The following is an 18137-nucleotide window of genomic DNA, read 5'->3' on the forward strand; positions in this document are numbered from 1 at the left end:
GACAGTACGTTGCGTAACGGCGCCTATAACAGCGGCTCTTAAATTGAATTCTTTTTTAATAAATAAGAGTATTACCTTTAGCCGAGATCCGACATCAAACTGATCTATTTCAAATACGATCGTTTACTAATTTTAAACAAATTATTTAAATTGGTCTGTTCATGTTTAAACCAAATATGTTTAAACGTTTTCTTATTAGTTTCACTTTGAAATAAATCGGTAACCTATGTAATAATATCAAATGTACCCCAAAGAGGAACGGATAAGCTAAAAGAAGGCGCGTTATTAAATTGTGTCGAAAACAACCCCAATTTAGGGGTAACTGACGTCACAAAGGCACGATTCTAGAGCCAAAGCAGATAGGTCAACTATTTAACAAGTTTATATTTAACCAACTAACTTATTTTGGTTTCACCACAATATAAATAGCAGGCTGTGACAATATTTAGCTGCATACGGCCATAAATAGATTCACTACCTATGTTTGCCGCATAATATTTAGCAGCGCACGTTTTATGTGCCGGGATACGTGACAATTAATCTGTGATGTCACAGAAGCGTGACAATGGCAACAACATAAATATTTCGAAAACATGAATTGTGAAATCAACTTAAACGAAATTGTTAGGGAAATACGAAATTTGAATTCAATTAATAAGGACATTTCGTGAAGTTGAAATTAGGGAAATGAACCATAACGAATATTTTATATTCAAACGACACAACTTATTCAAACATTATATTAAAAACTTTAGCTAGCTATTACGACACGGCCGATTATTATGGCACACAAAATATGCAATTGTTTCGTCACAAACTTAACCAGAATGGTTTGAAAACCATGTATTTAAACACAAACCAGAAACGCAGTTCAAACCGTGTTATTTCCGCCGGTGTAATATACAATAAAGACACCATGTTTTATAAGGAGAATTGCCGACTACGAGTAATTAAATACTTATACTTGCTGCTAATGGCTAACTTAATATATTTTCTTGATACCGTTATCATAATATTTTTTTATTTCCTAATAATTTTGTATTTTCCAATAAACTATTATTTCAAGTAAATATTTTTTATATAACCAAATGGAATGGTAAAACAGAACGTAAACATGGACCATCTTACCCCAACCTAATAAAAATGAACACTTGGACCATCTTACCCCAACCTATATAGAATATAGGTAACCGTCTTATCCATACAACATGTGCAAAATAATTTATTTTTTTACCGCCGGTGACGAAGCAAAAGATACCGCATTAACTTTTAGAATGTATCCTATATATGTTCGGAATGCATAATCATAAATGTTAACATGAATTCATCCATGTTCGAGCATTATATACGTCACAATGATTATTATTAGCGAGCAGCGTGGTGCTGTGACGAAACAAACGACTATAGTTGCAAACAAAGACGAAGTACGGAGAGAACTTGGTGAAAAAGTTACAAATTTAGACAATCAACACCTCCGGAATATGCAGCGAAATGTCAAACGTGTCAGCTGTAGTGCTACGAAAGTTACGAACAGTCACCGCATGTTTTTATGATAAATCATACGCGATAAGTGTGTATTAATAGTAACGTGGGTTGCGTTACCTTTAAGCCCGAGCGTCACTTTCAGCAAATTTGCTTGGGTTAGGTCCAAACACAAGTTTTATTTCTATATAAGAGAATGATTTGTACGTAAAAATGACGCACAATCGCGCGATGTTAGAACAATGGAATTCTAGAAGGATGATTGTTTTGGTTGTCCCAAAGTTAGTATAGACCAAGTTAGGAAACGGCGCTCGTGTCCGCCATTACGGAGCCCACAGAGCGTGAATCGCCTATACAAATGCATGGTCGGCATGTGTTCATTTAGTTCTTGTAAGCGATACAAAGCTAGAAAACACGTATAGCGGTTGTTTTAACATTTAAAATATAATTTCTAATATAAATCTTGTTATATAATATTAAATCTAGGAATTAATGTGAAGTAAATTAATATTTTGACTGGTTTCGGCGTACAGTCTGGTTTAACAGGGTACTTTACGTTGGCGATTAAGACTAGCAGCAATCAGCTTAGTTTACATAATAGTATATGATCGTACCTACGAATCTACAGAGCCATTCTTTACTACATTTATAATCCAACATGAGTGGACATGCAGCTCCAAACTGCTTAAGTACTAGCAGATAAGCTGTTCGCGTTTTCCGATTTCATAAAGACCCGTAACGCAGAAAAGGTAGCTTACTAACTCAAGCGGAGGACCAAAAATAGTAACTCAGTATTGTTTTCCTCAATGTCACTGCGATATTAGGCAAATTTTACACATATACCCTAAGTTTCGTTGCCGGGTATACGTGTTAAGTTTGTGAGCCAAAAAGTAAAATCACGGCAATTTAAATGCAAAACCGCAGCTAGAAACACCAGTTTATGGTAATGTTATGCGTTTTTGTTTGTATTTTTATATTTTAAACATGTTCTTTTATGTTTTTGGTTAGTAAACTTGATATTTTCTGTTTTTTTACTCTGTAATCGATTAAGTGTTCAATAAAAGTTGATTATTTTTGTGAGGTTTATTATTGTGATAAGATATAACATTAGTAGAAAGCCATTTTCACGCGCAAAAGTGCTTGGTTTTTAAAAAATCGCAATATTTAAACGAAAAACAGCACCTAGCAGTGATAAAATGCTATGCCGTGGGCTCCGTAATGGTGGCGTCTATGACGTCATAGACGCGCGACAATGGATAACAAGACTCGTTGTTTTACAATCCGTTTCCTAACTTGGTCTATACTAACTTTGGGTTGTCCACCTCTAAACGTGACGTAATACCGCGATTTGCAGCGTTTGGGTCGCGCGTATGTTTCCAAAACTGCTCGTTTTAAACAGAAGAAGTGCGTATGGGGATTACTGTACCAAACACGGGGTTATAAAGCACTTGTGTAGAAACCAGGGATTACCGACCATGGGCATACATAGTGATGGGCCATAAACAAGCGAGCACTTGGCAACAGGTTAAAGAGAACTCGTTCTAGTTTTATGACGCGGTTACATAACTTCACCGCGGTTAATTGTTACGTGATTATGACGTAACAGGCCACCGTTTTTTTAGGTAAACAAAATCACTTGCTTTTGCCAGTAACTTTGAATGAGGTACTTCATTTAAATCGCAAACGTTTGAATCCATTATATATTCCATATACGGGAGACGTTATTGTCGAGGGCCTAGGATTTAGGCCAGATTTTGCCCATTAACTGAAAACAAAGGCCGCTTTTACGTCTAAGCGACCAGCGTGACCAGTTCATTAAATAGAATTTGCATTTAACAAAAATACACAACCCGCATTTAACGTTTACTTTTCACCTGTTAAATGGGACGTTTACAAAATCTACTTTGGAGGAACTTCCACACATCATAACGCTTATGGTTACGTAACAGAAGCGATAAAATAATTATAACATTAAGAAAATTTTAACCCGAACGAACCCACTAATTATAAACAAAACAAGCGTATAGTGACCACACTTGACCGTAAAGTTCCCATGTGACGTCATAGTGCTCTATGTTACGTAACTGTGCCGTATTGCTTATGTAACAAATAGTTTGACAATTACTGTTTAATGTTCCCATAATGTTTTATAAGCACAATGGAATGTGCGTAATAATTACCCTTTGTTGCTGTTCTAAAACGTTTGTGTAAAGAACGTAAAACAATGGCAACACACGTGGCTTAGTTATGTAACAAGCTATTAAAGTCAACCGTGAACAATCCATCTTAACAAATCCTGCTAAATCTTTTTAAGTATTTTTTTAAACCTACACAACGAGTTTTCGATGATTAATTGAAATTCACAAATTACAAAAATTATCTTTTGTTTTTTAAGTATAAAATTTAGATCATCGTATACGCATTTCTAGTAGATTCTTCATTAACTGAGAATTAATGAGCTGAATTTAATGAATGAAAAAAAAACAAAACGGTTATGAATTTCATGACAAAGGGCTGATTACGAATAGGTGCTCCATTTTCGCACTATTTTAACTGGAAGTTTAGAGACTTCAAATTGTAAGCAGCGTAAGGCCTTGGGATTTAGGGAAATTATCCCATTACTATGGGTTAATGTTCTCCAAACTCTTATTATATAGTACAGTGGGGGGGGTGGAGATTTTCATTCTATTTTCTCTGCCCGTTTAGTAGTAAACAAAGAACATTTAAAGAATTATAAAATCATATCCTCACGACTTCCATAGACCGCTATTGTTAATTGTTTAAAACACGATCGGGATATTTGGATATTATGTGATAAACCCACTCTACTATATCTTTACCTTCAAGATTACTACACCTGGGCGTTTAATTTTATAACATGACGCAACTAGAGGTCATAGTTGGCCCTTTATCATAAGGTATGTTTATACAAAACCAATGGAGAGCGTACAAACGATAGATCGTTATATATCTTTACTTCCAAGATTAATAAAGTTGGGCGTATAATTTATACACGACGCAACTATAAAGATGGGGAGGGCCCAAAACTGACTATAGTGTGGTCATCGGTCAAGAACGAACACGTGTGCTGTAAGTATAAGGTTGTAAACATTATAGAGACCTACAGAGTGGTGTTGGTCGTTCGAGGGATTAGGAGGCTTACATTACTGATTAGAAATGCCCGGTTTTTGACGTTTACGTTCAAATTTGGAGTAGTTAACTTGTAAATAGCTTGCAGACTTGACTTCTCGCTTTGAACCTGACTTTGAGAGCCTTGAAAGCCGTTTAAGATTAAGTTAAAACAAAATTACTGAAGACAAGACGTGGAATTTAACTTATAGAAAATTAGGTAATTTAGAAAACAGAACTAAATTGTCAGTGGTCAGAATATGTGAACAAGGGTATAGCCTGATGAAGAAGAATGTTTCATCATTTTAAAACTTAGCGTAAGGCCTATTTAATATTAAGGAGGTAATGTGCCAATAGGTTAATTTAATAAAGCCCATAAACGCATTATAGAGCATACGGGTTTATGCTAGGCAAATTATGCTGGCATATATAAGGCCTAATTAAAGTGTTAATACGTCAATCAAATACTAAGCTACCCCTTAACGACATTGAAGCAATAATACAAACATTGTAAATGTCAGGAACCAAACAATTACAAAACTAGCTATTTTTTGTTTTGGTCCCATTTTCGTTTTTTTATTTTTTTATTTCAGTACACCAAGTGTGCTTACTATGCTTACTAATGCAATGCTAAAAGACAAAGTGTTCAGATTCGCATATTTGTCGGATATACTGACAATGCATGAAATCTGGAATTACATGGCATGTTTCCGTTACGTGACAATTGCTATTGTTCTTAATTCTCGAATATACAGACAGTAGTTTGTTTATGACGTAATAAGCACGAAAGTGTATTCGGTAACCCAAATATTCTAGACTGAAAAAGTAAAAATGGATAAATTGGTTTGTTTTGGTATTTTGATCAATTAGTGATGCTGAGTTACCGATCTTTAAGTTTGCTTATTGCTAGGTTTAAGAAAACAAACAAAATCTTAACTTTCGTGGGCGTGCGTAGCATATTTGTTAGTTTGCATGAAATTGCAATAAGTTGTCGTGGTTGCGTAACTTTCTGAGCAATTAACAAAAGCTGCCGGGCGAGTTTTGAAGCTTATTGCTCAAAGGAAAGTCAAGGCCAACAGGCCGTAACGTCTTTAAGTTGTGCGTGCCTTGAAAATTGATTGTATTTGTCTGACCGGTCGGTCCAACCGGTTGTATAACTGGTAGCAGAGTTTTGCTGTGCATAATATTGCATGATATCGTCGATGGGTTTAGCTTTAGGTATAAGTTTGTACTTGGGGATGGAGATGAGAGGATATTTATGAGGCGGATATGAAATTTATCTCGAAAAATATCAGAAAATTGTTCGTAAAATGATACAATCGTTAGAAATATAGGTTTATTAGAAACATATGTGCCAGAGAATCAGCGTAACCATCTATAATGATAAAATCATAGTTGCATCGTGTGTTCCATAATATTTTAGCTACAGCTCTCCTAAGCACATATGTTTATGTTGATATCACGTTAAGTTACCATTTTAACCAATTTTCTTAGAATTCGGAAGGAATAGTTATAGCTTAAATATTAAGCACAAGCAACACACGGTATCGTTTTCACCCATTTTCGTACAGAAAGGTAAAATATTTCTGGGTATTTTTACCCAAAAATAAACTTAGTTTGAATCGACTTTTTGACCTTTATCAGAATTCATTCAACCTTTTTTTACCTCGGATATGACGTAATAAACAACATGAATCAGCATTGTTATAGATAATCGTGGGTTTTGTCATTCGCACTACTTCTACAAAATTTTGAAAACGTTACGGAAAAAAACAACTTCTCTACTAAATTTAATTTGGAAAATGTTATTATGTCTGGTTTTTATAATTTTTTTTTTTAAATCATAATGCCCTAGATAAAGAACGTATAAAGTTTCACATTTATAACATACTATGTTGAATACCTCTGGTGTAACCTATATTGCGTCTAACTTCCATGCGTGTATATGGAAATATGTTAAACATTTGCTGGGAAGTGCAAATACGTCAATATATTCTAGGAACGAATACTAATATCATGTGAGATCAATTGTACATGATGTGCCAGCATGTATCCACGCATAGTAGTCGTGTCTATCGTGTCTGTTTAAGGTGTTAAAGCCAAAATATTTCTTACCAAGTATGGTAGATAATTTTAATACGGAAAGTTGAAATTATTTTTAATGCAAGGGGAAGTTGGTGCATACGCTCGATCCCACCTCACAGGTCACATTGAATGAAGCGGGGCACGTATTATCCTATGCGCGATCCTATGTGACGTCACACTGCGTCTTCGATTGACCTAAACAAGCACAGTAGCAGCGTAAAAGCGTGCTGCATTGTGACGTAACAAAACTGCTTTGCGGTCTCATTATATATAATTAAACTGCCTTTTTTGTGGTCGCTCCGCGGGGCAATTGTATATAAAGGATAAACGAGCGACACAACTTCATTCATTTGACCGCAAACAGAAGTTAAAAACTACAGAAAAATAAGAATATAAATCAGAATGTTTTTAAATCTGAATAACGAATTTTAATGTTTTATTATTTTGCAGAAATTTCAAGAATTTTAAAAATATTTTTAAATTATTTAAACTGAAATTTGAATTATTACCTCACAAGACTTCTAACACGTCACGATGAACAGGTTTGTGCTTTGACTGTTACGTAATAATATTTCTTGTTACTTATATTTTATAACAATATTCATTTTGTATAGAAACGTTCGAATTGAATTGTCTACGTCACAAGAGGATTGGAAAGTAGTTCGAGAATGCTACGTTCAATCTTTTCATCGATACCCGCTGTATAAGTACATGATTCCCGATGATAATAAGAGGGACGCCTTCCTTCGCGCTTATCTCGACGCTAACTATGACGTCACAGTCGCCACTGGCCAAGGCATTCTATTGGCTGTCAAACTTTCACAAACGGATTTAAACAACAACAATAACAACAACAGTAACCCACTTAAATGCAACGAAAGCGAATGCTCTATAAACTGCAGCAACAACGATGCTACAAGTAACAATAACACAACAAACAAGAACATCGGAACAACAATCATTGGAGGAGTCGTGTTCGTTCCTCCGTCACGTGACGGTCACGGTTGGGCGATTACAGACGACGAGCCTTACTGGGAAGCTTACGAGAAACATGGACTCGCTAAAATCAGCGCAGAAGGATTCGAGAGAGTCAAAAGGTAAGAAGAGTTAAAAATTATCAACTTAAAATACGGAAATATTGTAAACGATGCGTTTTATGTTGTAAATTATTTTTTATTGACGTTCATTATTTTTCTCCAGATACGAGGCGTGGGAAAATGAAAACATTTGCCGGAAGTTATCCGGGAGTCGAATCCCGATGTGGAACGGACTCTTCTGCGCAATCTCACCCGAGTACTCGTCCAAAGGACTCGGGAGCGCTGTTTATAAAGAAGCGATTCGAATCATGGCTCAATACTGGGTGAAGCAACAGAAAGAATCGCGAGCTCAGCTTTCTAGAACGAGACCTCAGAGTGAGCGGTTGGTCAGAAACGATTCGCAATTGCTTGAACCAGCAAAAGAAAACAAGGGAGTTGTAGGAAAACTATTGAGAAGTTTTTCTCTGAAAGAAATCCACCGCTATGCTCTCCTCAGTCACAGAGCGTTACCACAAGCAGCGTTCATGCAGAAGCCGAGGTCGATACAGCAGCAACATTCGTCTACAGTCGCAACCAAACCCACCGAAGACCAAACCAAACCTAACGATGCCATCCGCGCCAGAGACATTGTTGGCAACCCTTCAGCGCCCCTAGTGGTCGCCGTCAGTCACAGTGACAGAGCCGCGCGCTTCCACGAGGCAAACGGATTTCACCCAATCGCACGAACCCCCTACCATGACAAAGTCGAAGGATTTTCACCTTTTTACACCCACGTTCTAGTACTCGACCCGTTTAGAACTGGAAGAGTGGATGAAATAACAGTGGCAATGAACGAAGAAAGCACGGACCTTTTGGCACAGCAATTGGCCGAATACGTTATGGTACAATGTTGATTATGTACGTCACAATACATGAAACAATCATCACTGTGTACATTGTTATAAACAATCAGGAAAAATGTGCCATAATACATGAAACGAATCAAACTATTTTTAGGTTTCACGCTTTTACTACGCTATTGTACCGCCTTTTTATGCAAGCTGTTTGATAAACACTCAAACGGCTAAAGTTGTTGTTTCACGTTTTCGCCTTAGTCACAATAAATACTTTGTTTTACTATACAAGAAGTTTGTTGGTATTTCACAGAATTTTATACAAGACTGGTGTTGGTATTTTAAACACTCTTCGTATTATTAGTAGTTGTTCAGGTAAAAGTAAACTGTTTACAATGTAACAACAAAATATGAGGTAATGCGCTAGCAAACAATTCATAACTTATTAGTTTAACATTACTATGGCATCAGTGACCACAACATTAGGCTTGAGCTTATATAGGTGAGTACAAAGGGAAATAAAATTCACTCGAATTCTTTTGAAACAGATAGCATAACAGCTCAAATGCATCCTCTTGTGGGCTAATATTATTGCAATTAAAGCCACAAGGTGGTGCTACAGAATGATAAGCGAAAATAAAGATATGGCAAAAATAAAAACAAAGTTTGATCTAATTTTGTCAGAACTGCTATCAGTAGTTTGATACATATTTCGCAGCATGTGTGACGGAACAGTTCTCATTGTATTCTTATCTGTGATATCATAATGGGTGACAGATTCAGTAGAGTTAAACAGCTTTGTATAAAGTGAAGTTGATTGTGATGTAGATTCTTCAGTGTTGCCAGATCCTTCTGGTGAATTCCAACCAAGTGATGATGTTTGGAGAACATTGTTTGTAGTCACCTCCTGTGCATCACTGCTAGCTGGAAATTGGCTGGTTGTTGTTTCAGGTTGTGATTGAAAATCTGCTGACCCTTCAGCATTAGTTGCAATAGTTTGAGTTGATTCTGTAAATAGGCTGTTATTTTTAACTTGAACAGAAGTAGTAGGCATCTGCAAGCCTTCTGGGACCTCAGAGTAATCTTCAGTGTTTTGTGCGGTTGAATTAATATTTTCATTCGAGGTAGATGAGATATTTGAAACAGTTGTTGATGTAATACTCGTTTCTGAGGTTAAATCACCTGTTGTCTGTTGGCTTTGAAAAGCTTCAGAGTTAGTAAGTACAGCATTACTCATTGTTGTATCAGGTGTAGTGGTTAATGTTTCACCTGTAGTGGGTGATACAGAAGAAATAACAAGTTGTTCTGTTGACCCATCAAAGGTTTCATGTGTAATTGAATTAGTATTGGAAACAGATTCCGTAGTAGTTTCTTCGCCAGCAGAAATAGTGGAGGTTTCATTCGTAAATTGTGATTCCATTGTTGAAGTTTCTTTGTCATTTGATCGTGATGTGATGAAAGTTGTTTGTTCTGTATTTAGTAAAGATGTTACTGCAGTGGATTGGTCAATTGTTGATTGTGTCAATGTAGTAACTTCTGGTAATGCACTTAAACGTTCATAGGTTGATGTAGCTTCTTCATTGCCAACTACTGTAGTTAAAGATGGTGAAAAGCCATCTTCAGATGTCAAGATGAATGTGTTTAGTGCAGTAGTAGTTGGATTTGAGATGTCTTGAATTTCTTGATCAGTTGTATAAGAATCAGATGTTTCTGTTTGCATTGGTGATGTTGCAGTTTCTGTAAAGATATTGTTTGGAGGTATGGAAGTCTCTGGATGGGTTGCACCAAGTTGATCATCTCTTGAAGTGGACACATCAGGGATCTCTTGAAGATGTTTGGAAGATACCATCGTCTGGATAGGCTGGGATGATGTCGCTTGAGATGTTGTTGGAAACATATTGGTTGATTGAGTTGTTGTTTCAATGTTGCTGGTTCTGATTGAAGCTGATCCTAGCAAGCTGTTGAAAGCTGTTGAATCAATTGTTGATGTATTCATGTTTCTGTTGACTGCAGTTGATGGAACGTTTTCACTTGTAGCCGCCTCATTCTCATATTGACCATTTATTATCATTGCAGTTGTTGAATCTTGAAGTGGACTTTCTTTTGTTGTTAATACAGTTAAAATGACAGGTATTGAAAAGGCAGACGAAGAACTAACTGTATTATTAAGAATATGATTCGGGACAGTGGAAGAGAATGTTACTGTTGAAATATTGGTTGTTGCTGGCACTGATTGATAGCTTGTAGATGATGTTGTTGCCGGAAATGATTCAGCTGGACTTATAATATTATTTGTTGGCTGATAGCTAGAAGGAGACACAGTCATTGTTGTTGTTTGAATTGATTCAGATAAATTTGTAGATTCTGTTGTAGATTTAATGCTTGATACTGTTGTTGTTCCTGTAGTATTTGGTTGAGGAAGATTTGAAGATTGTGTTGTTATCTCATAGGTTGCACCTAATGGAGATTCTGTTGTTGGTTCATAGTTTGTAGATGCTGCTGTTGTTGCATTGGATCTAGTTAGGTGTGTAGCTTTTGTTGTTGGTTCAGAATTTGTAGAAGTTAGATTTGTAGATCCAGTTGTAAGCTGGTCAGCTGTCAGAAAAATTGTCTCTGGTGTTGTTACTACTTGTGTTGTTGTTGTTGTTGTTGTCATTGTTGCTGTGTAAGATGCAGTTAGATTTGCAGATACTGTAGTTTGTTCTAAAGTTGTAGAGAATGCCCTTTCTAGTAACAGTATAAAAAAGAAATGTCCTTTCTAGTAACAGTATAAAAAAATGTAAAACAAATATTTAAAAAAATGTTGAAAGTCAAGACAGCTACTCATGCAGTTAGAAAGATAAAAGAACAACTTCCACTTCCAATTAAAGAACAAAAGAAAATACGTTCTGTACAACTCTTAAGACATGCACATTTAAAATACCGACAAGACACCTGCATTCTAGCACAAATTAAATAAAAAACAACAAAGCAACATAATAAATGCTATTAAGTTAAAGCTTTCAGCTACAACAGCTAAACACCCTACAGTAGTTACCAACAAGCAACAAACTCTAAGCCAATTCATATTTTAAAATATAAATTACTTGATCATGCAGATTAATTACATTATATAGCCATGCTACATACTATAGAAGCACAAAACTTGTTACTTTTATACTGTGTGGGCTATAGAACTTCTATCTAACCAAGTATCACTAGTTATTCGAGTATTAGTATATTTGTCAATATGTGCAAGCCAATCATTCTAAAATAGATGAGAATATCATGCTTACTAAGACAACTTTCTGTACAAAACTAAATACTGAGAGCTCTAATAACTTAGTTTATCAACAGCGCATTATACCTGTCTTTCCTGCAGTAGACATACACAGTATAATATACACTACTGGGTCGAGACTCAAGATATACATTAACATAAATGAAATCTTGTTAAATAACAGTCAGAGATTGTAAGTAAGTAAACAATATGATAACATCAAAGGTTTGAGCAAGCTTAAGCATAAACGCTATCTGGCAAAGCTATTGCGCAATATTAGCCTGGCATTTATAATGCAGCACTAAAGGTTATGTATTAGCTCATGCACATTTATTTTCTTGCAAAGCTAAACCTCATGCAATCTATCCACCCTACCTACATTTTAACCCAGCATGCACAACACACTCACCACTAAATGGGGCTATGGAGTTTCCACTTTCACTTGAAATATTTATCTTGTTGCAAAAATCTGAAATAAATGAATGATAAATACATGTTTGCAAATTGTATACCCCTACCAGCCAAACTTCGTTAAATGCAGAGGAGGTGGGAATAGTTAGATGCATATTTCTGTATTTCCATAAAACAAATCTAACTTTTTGATTGCAAGTTCACTGATCAATGCAATACAGAAAAATCCAAGATCAGTCTGACCAATTCCCCCCTAGGTTTTCACCCCTGACCATCACCAATGAGGTAAAATTTGTTTTATAAGATTGTGTATCCACAATACGTTGATACCTACCTGTTTATTTCATTTTTTATTTGTTTCTTTAATGTTCATTTTTTTGTTTGTTTATGTTTCGGGGGAGTTATTTTACTTATGTGGTATGTTAAGTTAAATTATTTAGTTAGTTAAATTCCAATCATTAAACCCAACCCACCTTCATCACAAGAGACATAACAAGTCTTCGTCTTCTCCTTGTATAAACATCCATTAAGGGGCTGCCATGAACAAGATCTTGATACTGAGATTAAACTTTCTCCTGTGCCTGTAGTAAAATCATAGATACATTTGATGTGAAAACATTTGTTGTGAAGATATAAAAGTAGAGATTTGGTAAATTTAAAGTAACATTATTTAGAATGTATTGTTTTAGAATTGGTATTAATATTGTTATCATGCAAAAATGGTACTTGGTATATATTATATATATAGTAAAAATAAAGTATTTTTTTTCTAATTAAAATAAATTAAATTAAAAGTTTTTTTCTAATTAAAATAAATCAAAATAAAAGTATTTTTTCCAATTAAATGGTTTAGGAAAGACTTTAATGGTAAAACACTACAGAGAAAAAGAGTATTAATTCTGTATGTGAGAACTGAGATCAGTATCAAGTGCTTACCTAATGTTGTGTTGGTTATGACAGCTTGACAGATCTCACCAACCAAGCATTCTTCTGTGTTTGTTATGTTTGCAGGTGATTGACAGTTTGAATTATCCCTGATGTCGGATGATAAGTAGAAACACGAATAACAGCTGATTCCTTTTTCTGTAAAACAAAGTGCACATTTTTACTTTTTATTTATTTACAAATTTTACAAAAATGTGGGCTAATATTATTTATTTTTTTTATTTACAAAATTTTTTTACAAAAAAAAATTTACAAAATTTTTACTATTTTATTTACAAAATTTTAGCAATGTAGATTACATAGAGTAGCATATCTAAATCCTTTTTTGTCTTCTGGCCTAAGATTAATCATTACTTTTGTATTGTTTTGGTAAAATATGAAGGAAAAAATTATTTACAAAAATAAGTAGTTCAAAGGGACAATAAATAAAACTTGCAACAAAGATATATATTAAATTATTAATATAAATATATATATATATATAAATACCACGTTTGTAGAAACCAGATTTTAAACTAACCTTGTACTTGTGTTGGCTGGATGGTGAAAGTCCCACCATTGCAACTATCTGTATAAAAGTAAATATGAATTATTACATTACATGCATATCAGGTGCCATGGCACATATATGCGGCAAGTATAAAACAGAACACCCGTGTTATAACGAGTGTCATTTGCTGACATGAGTGGATAAATAAGGCTTTTTTCATTATTGAATACTTATTTTTTTAAAAAATTAAATGAAGTTATGATGTCATAATTACCTGTATTACATGATGATATGCATTGTTGAGTTCCATCGTAACTACGACAACCAGTGATATTGTAAACAGAACATGATTTTGTTGTTTGATAAAAATCACCTGGAATTTATAAAGTGTTATAGAAATAGTAATCCTAACAAATAGGTAACCATAAAGTTACATAGGTGGTAACTCGTAAGTGGGCCTGAAGCGAATAAACCAGAACACCCCTATAATAATGACTGTCGTTGCCCAAAAAAATAGTTTACATTTATATTTGTTGCACATACGGGTGCCTTTAGACAGCAGTGTTTATATAAAAGAAGCAAACATATATTTTAAAAGAGTAAACATAAAATTTCAAAAAATGTACAAAACGACATATTTTTTAAACATTTGGAATATTTGTGAAAAATTTTAATTTGCTACCTGTTCGATTTGTGATTGTGATGCAATAATTATGTCCTGAAGGGCAAGTTCTTATTCGATAATCAGAACATTGGCTGTATTGAGAATCTTCATAGCAGTTGTAGCATTGTAAGCCTACAATAAATATTATTAACCTTTAAAGTTGCTCTAATAACTATATAATCAAAAACGTTTATACAACAAAATCAATTGACGCTGAGTTATCAACAAACACATTAAACTTATAACAAAATGTCAAAAAAAGATTTATAATCTAATATTCAATTGAGGAAATTATTGAGTTAATGAGTTGTACAAAAATAATATAATAATAACTTTATTTGTCTCTTCGATTACGGTAGCAAAGATTTAGAAATATTTTTAACGAAAAGACAGGACATACGTCATATACCGATTACCGACAAAACAACAGTTGTTCCATTAGAGGTAAAAACATATTCACATCTAATTGGAGGAAAATAAGCTATAAAAAATTATATAAGATAGAACTGCTAGAGTTTGTAATAACAAGTAAAATTCTTACTTGATGCTGAATCTTCAATGTAAGAACTTTCTTTCCAAGCTGGAAGATTATTGCATTCATCTTTAATAAAACAATGATTAAATGGGTACAGTTTTATATATTTAGTAAGTTAGGGTAAGATGGTCCATGGTTACATTTTCTTTTGCCATCCCATCTGGTAGTAAACAAAGAATATTTACAGAATTATAAAACCGTATCCCCAAAAAACATAACTTTTATTTATCTCGTTGAATACACTAACGAAGATCGAATTAAGACAACAAAGAAAAAAGAATAAGCAGCAAATTGACGATCGTTAATAAATAAATGTATGCTTATATTGCTTAACTTTACAACCAACCTGTATTACAAACTTGTGTGCATTGAACAAGGGAGCTACCATTAGTAGAAAGACATCCACTCCCGCCACCAGTTTGGCATCCTCTCTCAATCCGTTGAGTTCCACTCTCTAATGTAAAGTTGTCATAGTTATTTTTTTTAACTATTGTTCAAAGAAATCTTGTTGACAATTTAAAAAAGTCTGTTTAAGTTATTTTATAATAAAATTCCTAAACACAAAACACATTCTATTTTAATAAAATATTTTATAATGTTCATATTAGTATTCAAACACCTATTCATGCTTATAACAAAGTTCTGGTCATTATATAATAATAAATTAACCATGAATAATTGAATAATTTTGCATTGTCTACAACGTACTATAAGATATTAATATACAAAAAAAAAATTGAAAAATAAACAATTTTTACACCTTAACAATTTTCACGTTAATCACAAGTTCCTAAGCATTACAAAGTATTCAATGCATCTCTAGTGTTTGGATAAATTTTCAGCATACCCAAAGTAGATAAACGTATTTCTATATTACCTTCATCCACTGTATAAGACACCATGCATAGTTGACCATGCAAACACGTCTTTAAGTATTCCTTTGATATGTTCGGTCCACTACATGATAAGTTAGGGTTGTCTATACTTGTGCGGCAATCATAACATTGTAACGAAGGTTCTGTGATGAAAAAAATTAAGTTAACTTTAAAAATCTAAAGCTATGAAAACGTAACAGACAAAAATCAAGTCCAACCAACTGCATAATAAAAGATATATATTTCTCCTAAATGGCATCGTCAGTCTCTTATTCAGCATCGTCAGTCTCTGTCATCAGCAGTCTCTTATTTGTTTAAGGTATTATGAGTGATTATTTATTACCTTGACCAAAACTAGATGTTCCACTTGCCTCAAAACGATTGCAGTTATCTGGGATAAATACATCAATTAAAAACTACAATGTGACTTATCCTCGGATTGCTTCTAGAACTTAAACATTATGACATGGTTGTCCTTTTTATACAATTCATACCCGCTTACGAATTACCAAGTATGTAACTTTGTGTGATTGAATTAATGTAACTTATATATTCGTGCAGCGGGGCAACGAGTTGCTCATTAGTGACTATCACTAAATTGGAGCAATGTTCAAGTGACTTTCTAAATAACTGCTACCGGTAAAATATTTCCCAAAATTCATTACCACATATCATACCACATTTTACAATCGTGTATTTTTTATTTAAACTAGCAACATCATATGTTATCTTGACCAGTGTACATATATGTTTATACACAGACTCTGATCTTAACAAAAAACTTATTTGTTACCTGAATTGCATGTTGACACACATTCCAACAGATCGTTAGTTCTTAGGCATCCATAAACATTACTTTTTGTACAACCGCGCTCATAGGTTACAAGTTCACTGTTGTCATTTACTGTATAGTCAGTTAGTGCTGCATATGCTGGTAAACAAAATAAATGTAAGTAAAAAACATAATCAAATTAGGTAAAAAGTATTGTTTTAGATTATATACATAGTTAACATTACAGTTTATGTTGCGCTTTTGAAATAAAAGTTTGTCGTTTTAAACGAGGTTATTTAAATACTTATTGTGCGTGTATGACCGCGATTGAATATGTGTATTAGGCAATCAGGGTATATTGAATTAAAATCGTGAGGACGTTATCACAGTATTAGTTTGTTCACTCATGGTCTGATAGTGAGATCGCTTATGTTTACAAAACAATGCTTATTATTGCGCCACACTTTACCTTGTATATTATCGAAACAAACAAAATTGGCGCCAAACTTTAATCGAAAAGATCCACACACGTGGTTGCGCAAAAGCATGCTACGTCATATTTTATTTATTTATTTCCTCCCCGTTTTAAAATGACTTAATCAAACTTCTGTTTATTTTTGTTCTTGACCGAAGTTTAGCCTTACAAAAATATAACTCTTTCAACGTGTCACAGTAGTGTCAACATCAAACTATGCATCCAGTATTAATAAATAAATGCAACTTATGATAAAATGGCTGACGATATGGAAAACCCGCATAGAATCACAGCAATTACAATGAATGGGTCCTACACATGGACATAGTTGCGGTGAGCCTCGAACCTTTCGCCTCTGGGTTACAGAAAGGGCGCGCTAACCACTAAGTCACGGCCCCAATATACAAACCCTAACTATACCCGATTGATTGTCGTATATGTTGTAAGCGTAAGCGTAGTCGATGAAAAACGTGGTCGACTTGATGTAACAATATGCATTGGAATGGTGGCAGGTCTTCAAATAATCCGCGCTTGGATCCGAGATCGTGCATTCCGCTTCGATTCCTTCCTTACATGACGTCACAAAGCACTTTAGCGACGATACTGTGACGAAACATTAAATTAAAAAATCTGTAGTTTTTTTTCACAGATGATTGTAACTTATTTATTCTTGTGTGGCGGGGAAACGACATTCGTTAAAACAGGGGTGTTCTGTTTCATACACCCATGCCCGCTTACGAGTTACCAAGTATGTAACGTAGGTGATTTTTATCTCTATGAATTATAACTTAGACAACTCATTAGTGACCACTAGGTTGTAGCCCAAGCACACATATGCCAACAATCGTAGATTGCGTTGGTCTCAAACCAGAAACCTTTGGGCAAGAGGCAAGTCCGCTAACCATTTTACCACGGCGCTGGACATTATTATCACATAAGAGCTAACAAAACATTTCGTTTTATAAAAACAATGACGTCACTTATATTTGCATTACGTCACCATCTAACCGTTCTTACCAAAACAATTGTTTTTCCCGATCACCAGCAACGTAATCAGAAGCTCCAATCGTTGTAACAAAACCATTTCAAACAGAAACTATTTACTAAATCAAAAAATCTAAAATCTTCATGTTTTGTTAATGGAC

General features: G+C 34.4%; 2 protein-coding genes across 3 annotated transcripts; one reads left to right on the forward strand and one right to left on the reverse strand.

Annotated features, from left to right (window-relative positions):
• Positions 1-7081: 7081 nt before the first annotated feature.
• Positions 7082-8860, forward strand: LOC149736064 (uncharacterized). Its single transcript, XM_089878790.1, has 3 exons — positions 7082-7238; positions 7311-7793; positions 7897-8860. Exons 1-3 carry the CDS (start codon positions 7231-7233, stop codon positions 8624-8626), a joined length of 1221 nt encoding a protein of 406 aa, XP_089734916.1. The 5' UTR covers positions 7082-7230; the 3' UTR covers positions 8627-8860.
• On the reverse strand, positions 8798-18137 carry LOC149736065 (uncharacterized). Of its 2 annotated transcripts, XM_089878783.1 has the most exons (14): positions 18010-18137; positions 17413-17595; positions 16539-16676; positions 16089-16136; positions 15748-15888; positions 15217-15324; positions 14877-14936; positions 14354-14467; positions 13946-14044; positions 13702-13749; positions 13173-13319; positions 12710-12817; positions 12235-12294; positions 8798-11227 (listed from the first exon to the last, which is right to left on the reverse strand). In XM_089878783.1, the coding sequence occupies exons 1-14, from the start codon at positions 18074-18076 to the stop codon at positions 9183-9185; spliced, it is 3366 nt and encodes a 1121-aa protein (XP_089734909.1). In that variant the 5' UTR covers positions 18077-18137; the 3' UTR covers positions 8798-9182. The 2 variants fall into 2 exon arrangements, with proteins under 2 accessions (XP_089734909.1, XP_089734910.1); XM_089878784.1 differs by lacking the exons at positions 17413-17595; positions 18010-18137 and adding an exon at positions 16987-17395.

Source organism: Ciona robusta, chromosome 5, assembly GCF_009617815.1.
Source record: "Ciona robusta chromosome 5, ASM961781v2".
Classification (NCBI taxonomy): domain Eukaryota; kingdom Metazoa; phylum Chordata; class Ascidiacea; order Phlebobranchia; family Cionidae; genus Ciona; species Ciona robusta.

Bases quoted from the DNA above. Each gene is read 5' to 3' on its own strand.
- LOC149736065 (XM_089878783.1), bottom strand. From the start codon at position 18,076: ATGGTTTTGTTACAACGATTGGAGCTTCTGATTACGTTGCTGGTGATC. The intron at 17,596-18,009 runs GTAAGAACGGTT...GTTTCGTCACAG, and splicing joins CGGGAAAAACAATTGTTTTG to TATCGTCGCTAAAGTGCTTT. The intron at 15,325-15,747 runs GTAATATAGAAA...ACTTTACATTAG, and splicing joins GTCTTATACAGTGGATGAAG to AGAGTGGAACTCAACGGATT.
- LOC149736064 (XM_089878790.1), top strand. The intron at 7,794-7,896 runs GTAAGAAGAGTT...ATTTTTCTCCAG, and splicing joins GGATTCGAGAGAGTCAAAAG to ATACGAGGCGTGGGAAAATG.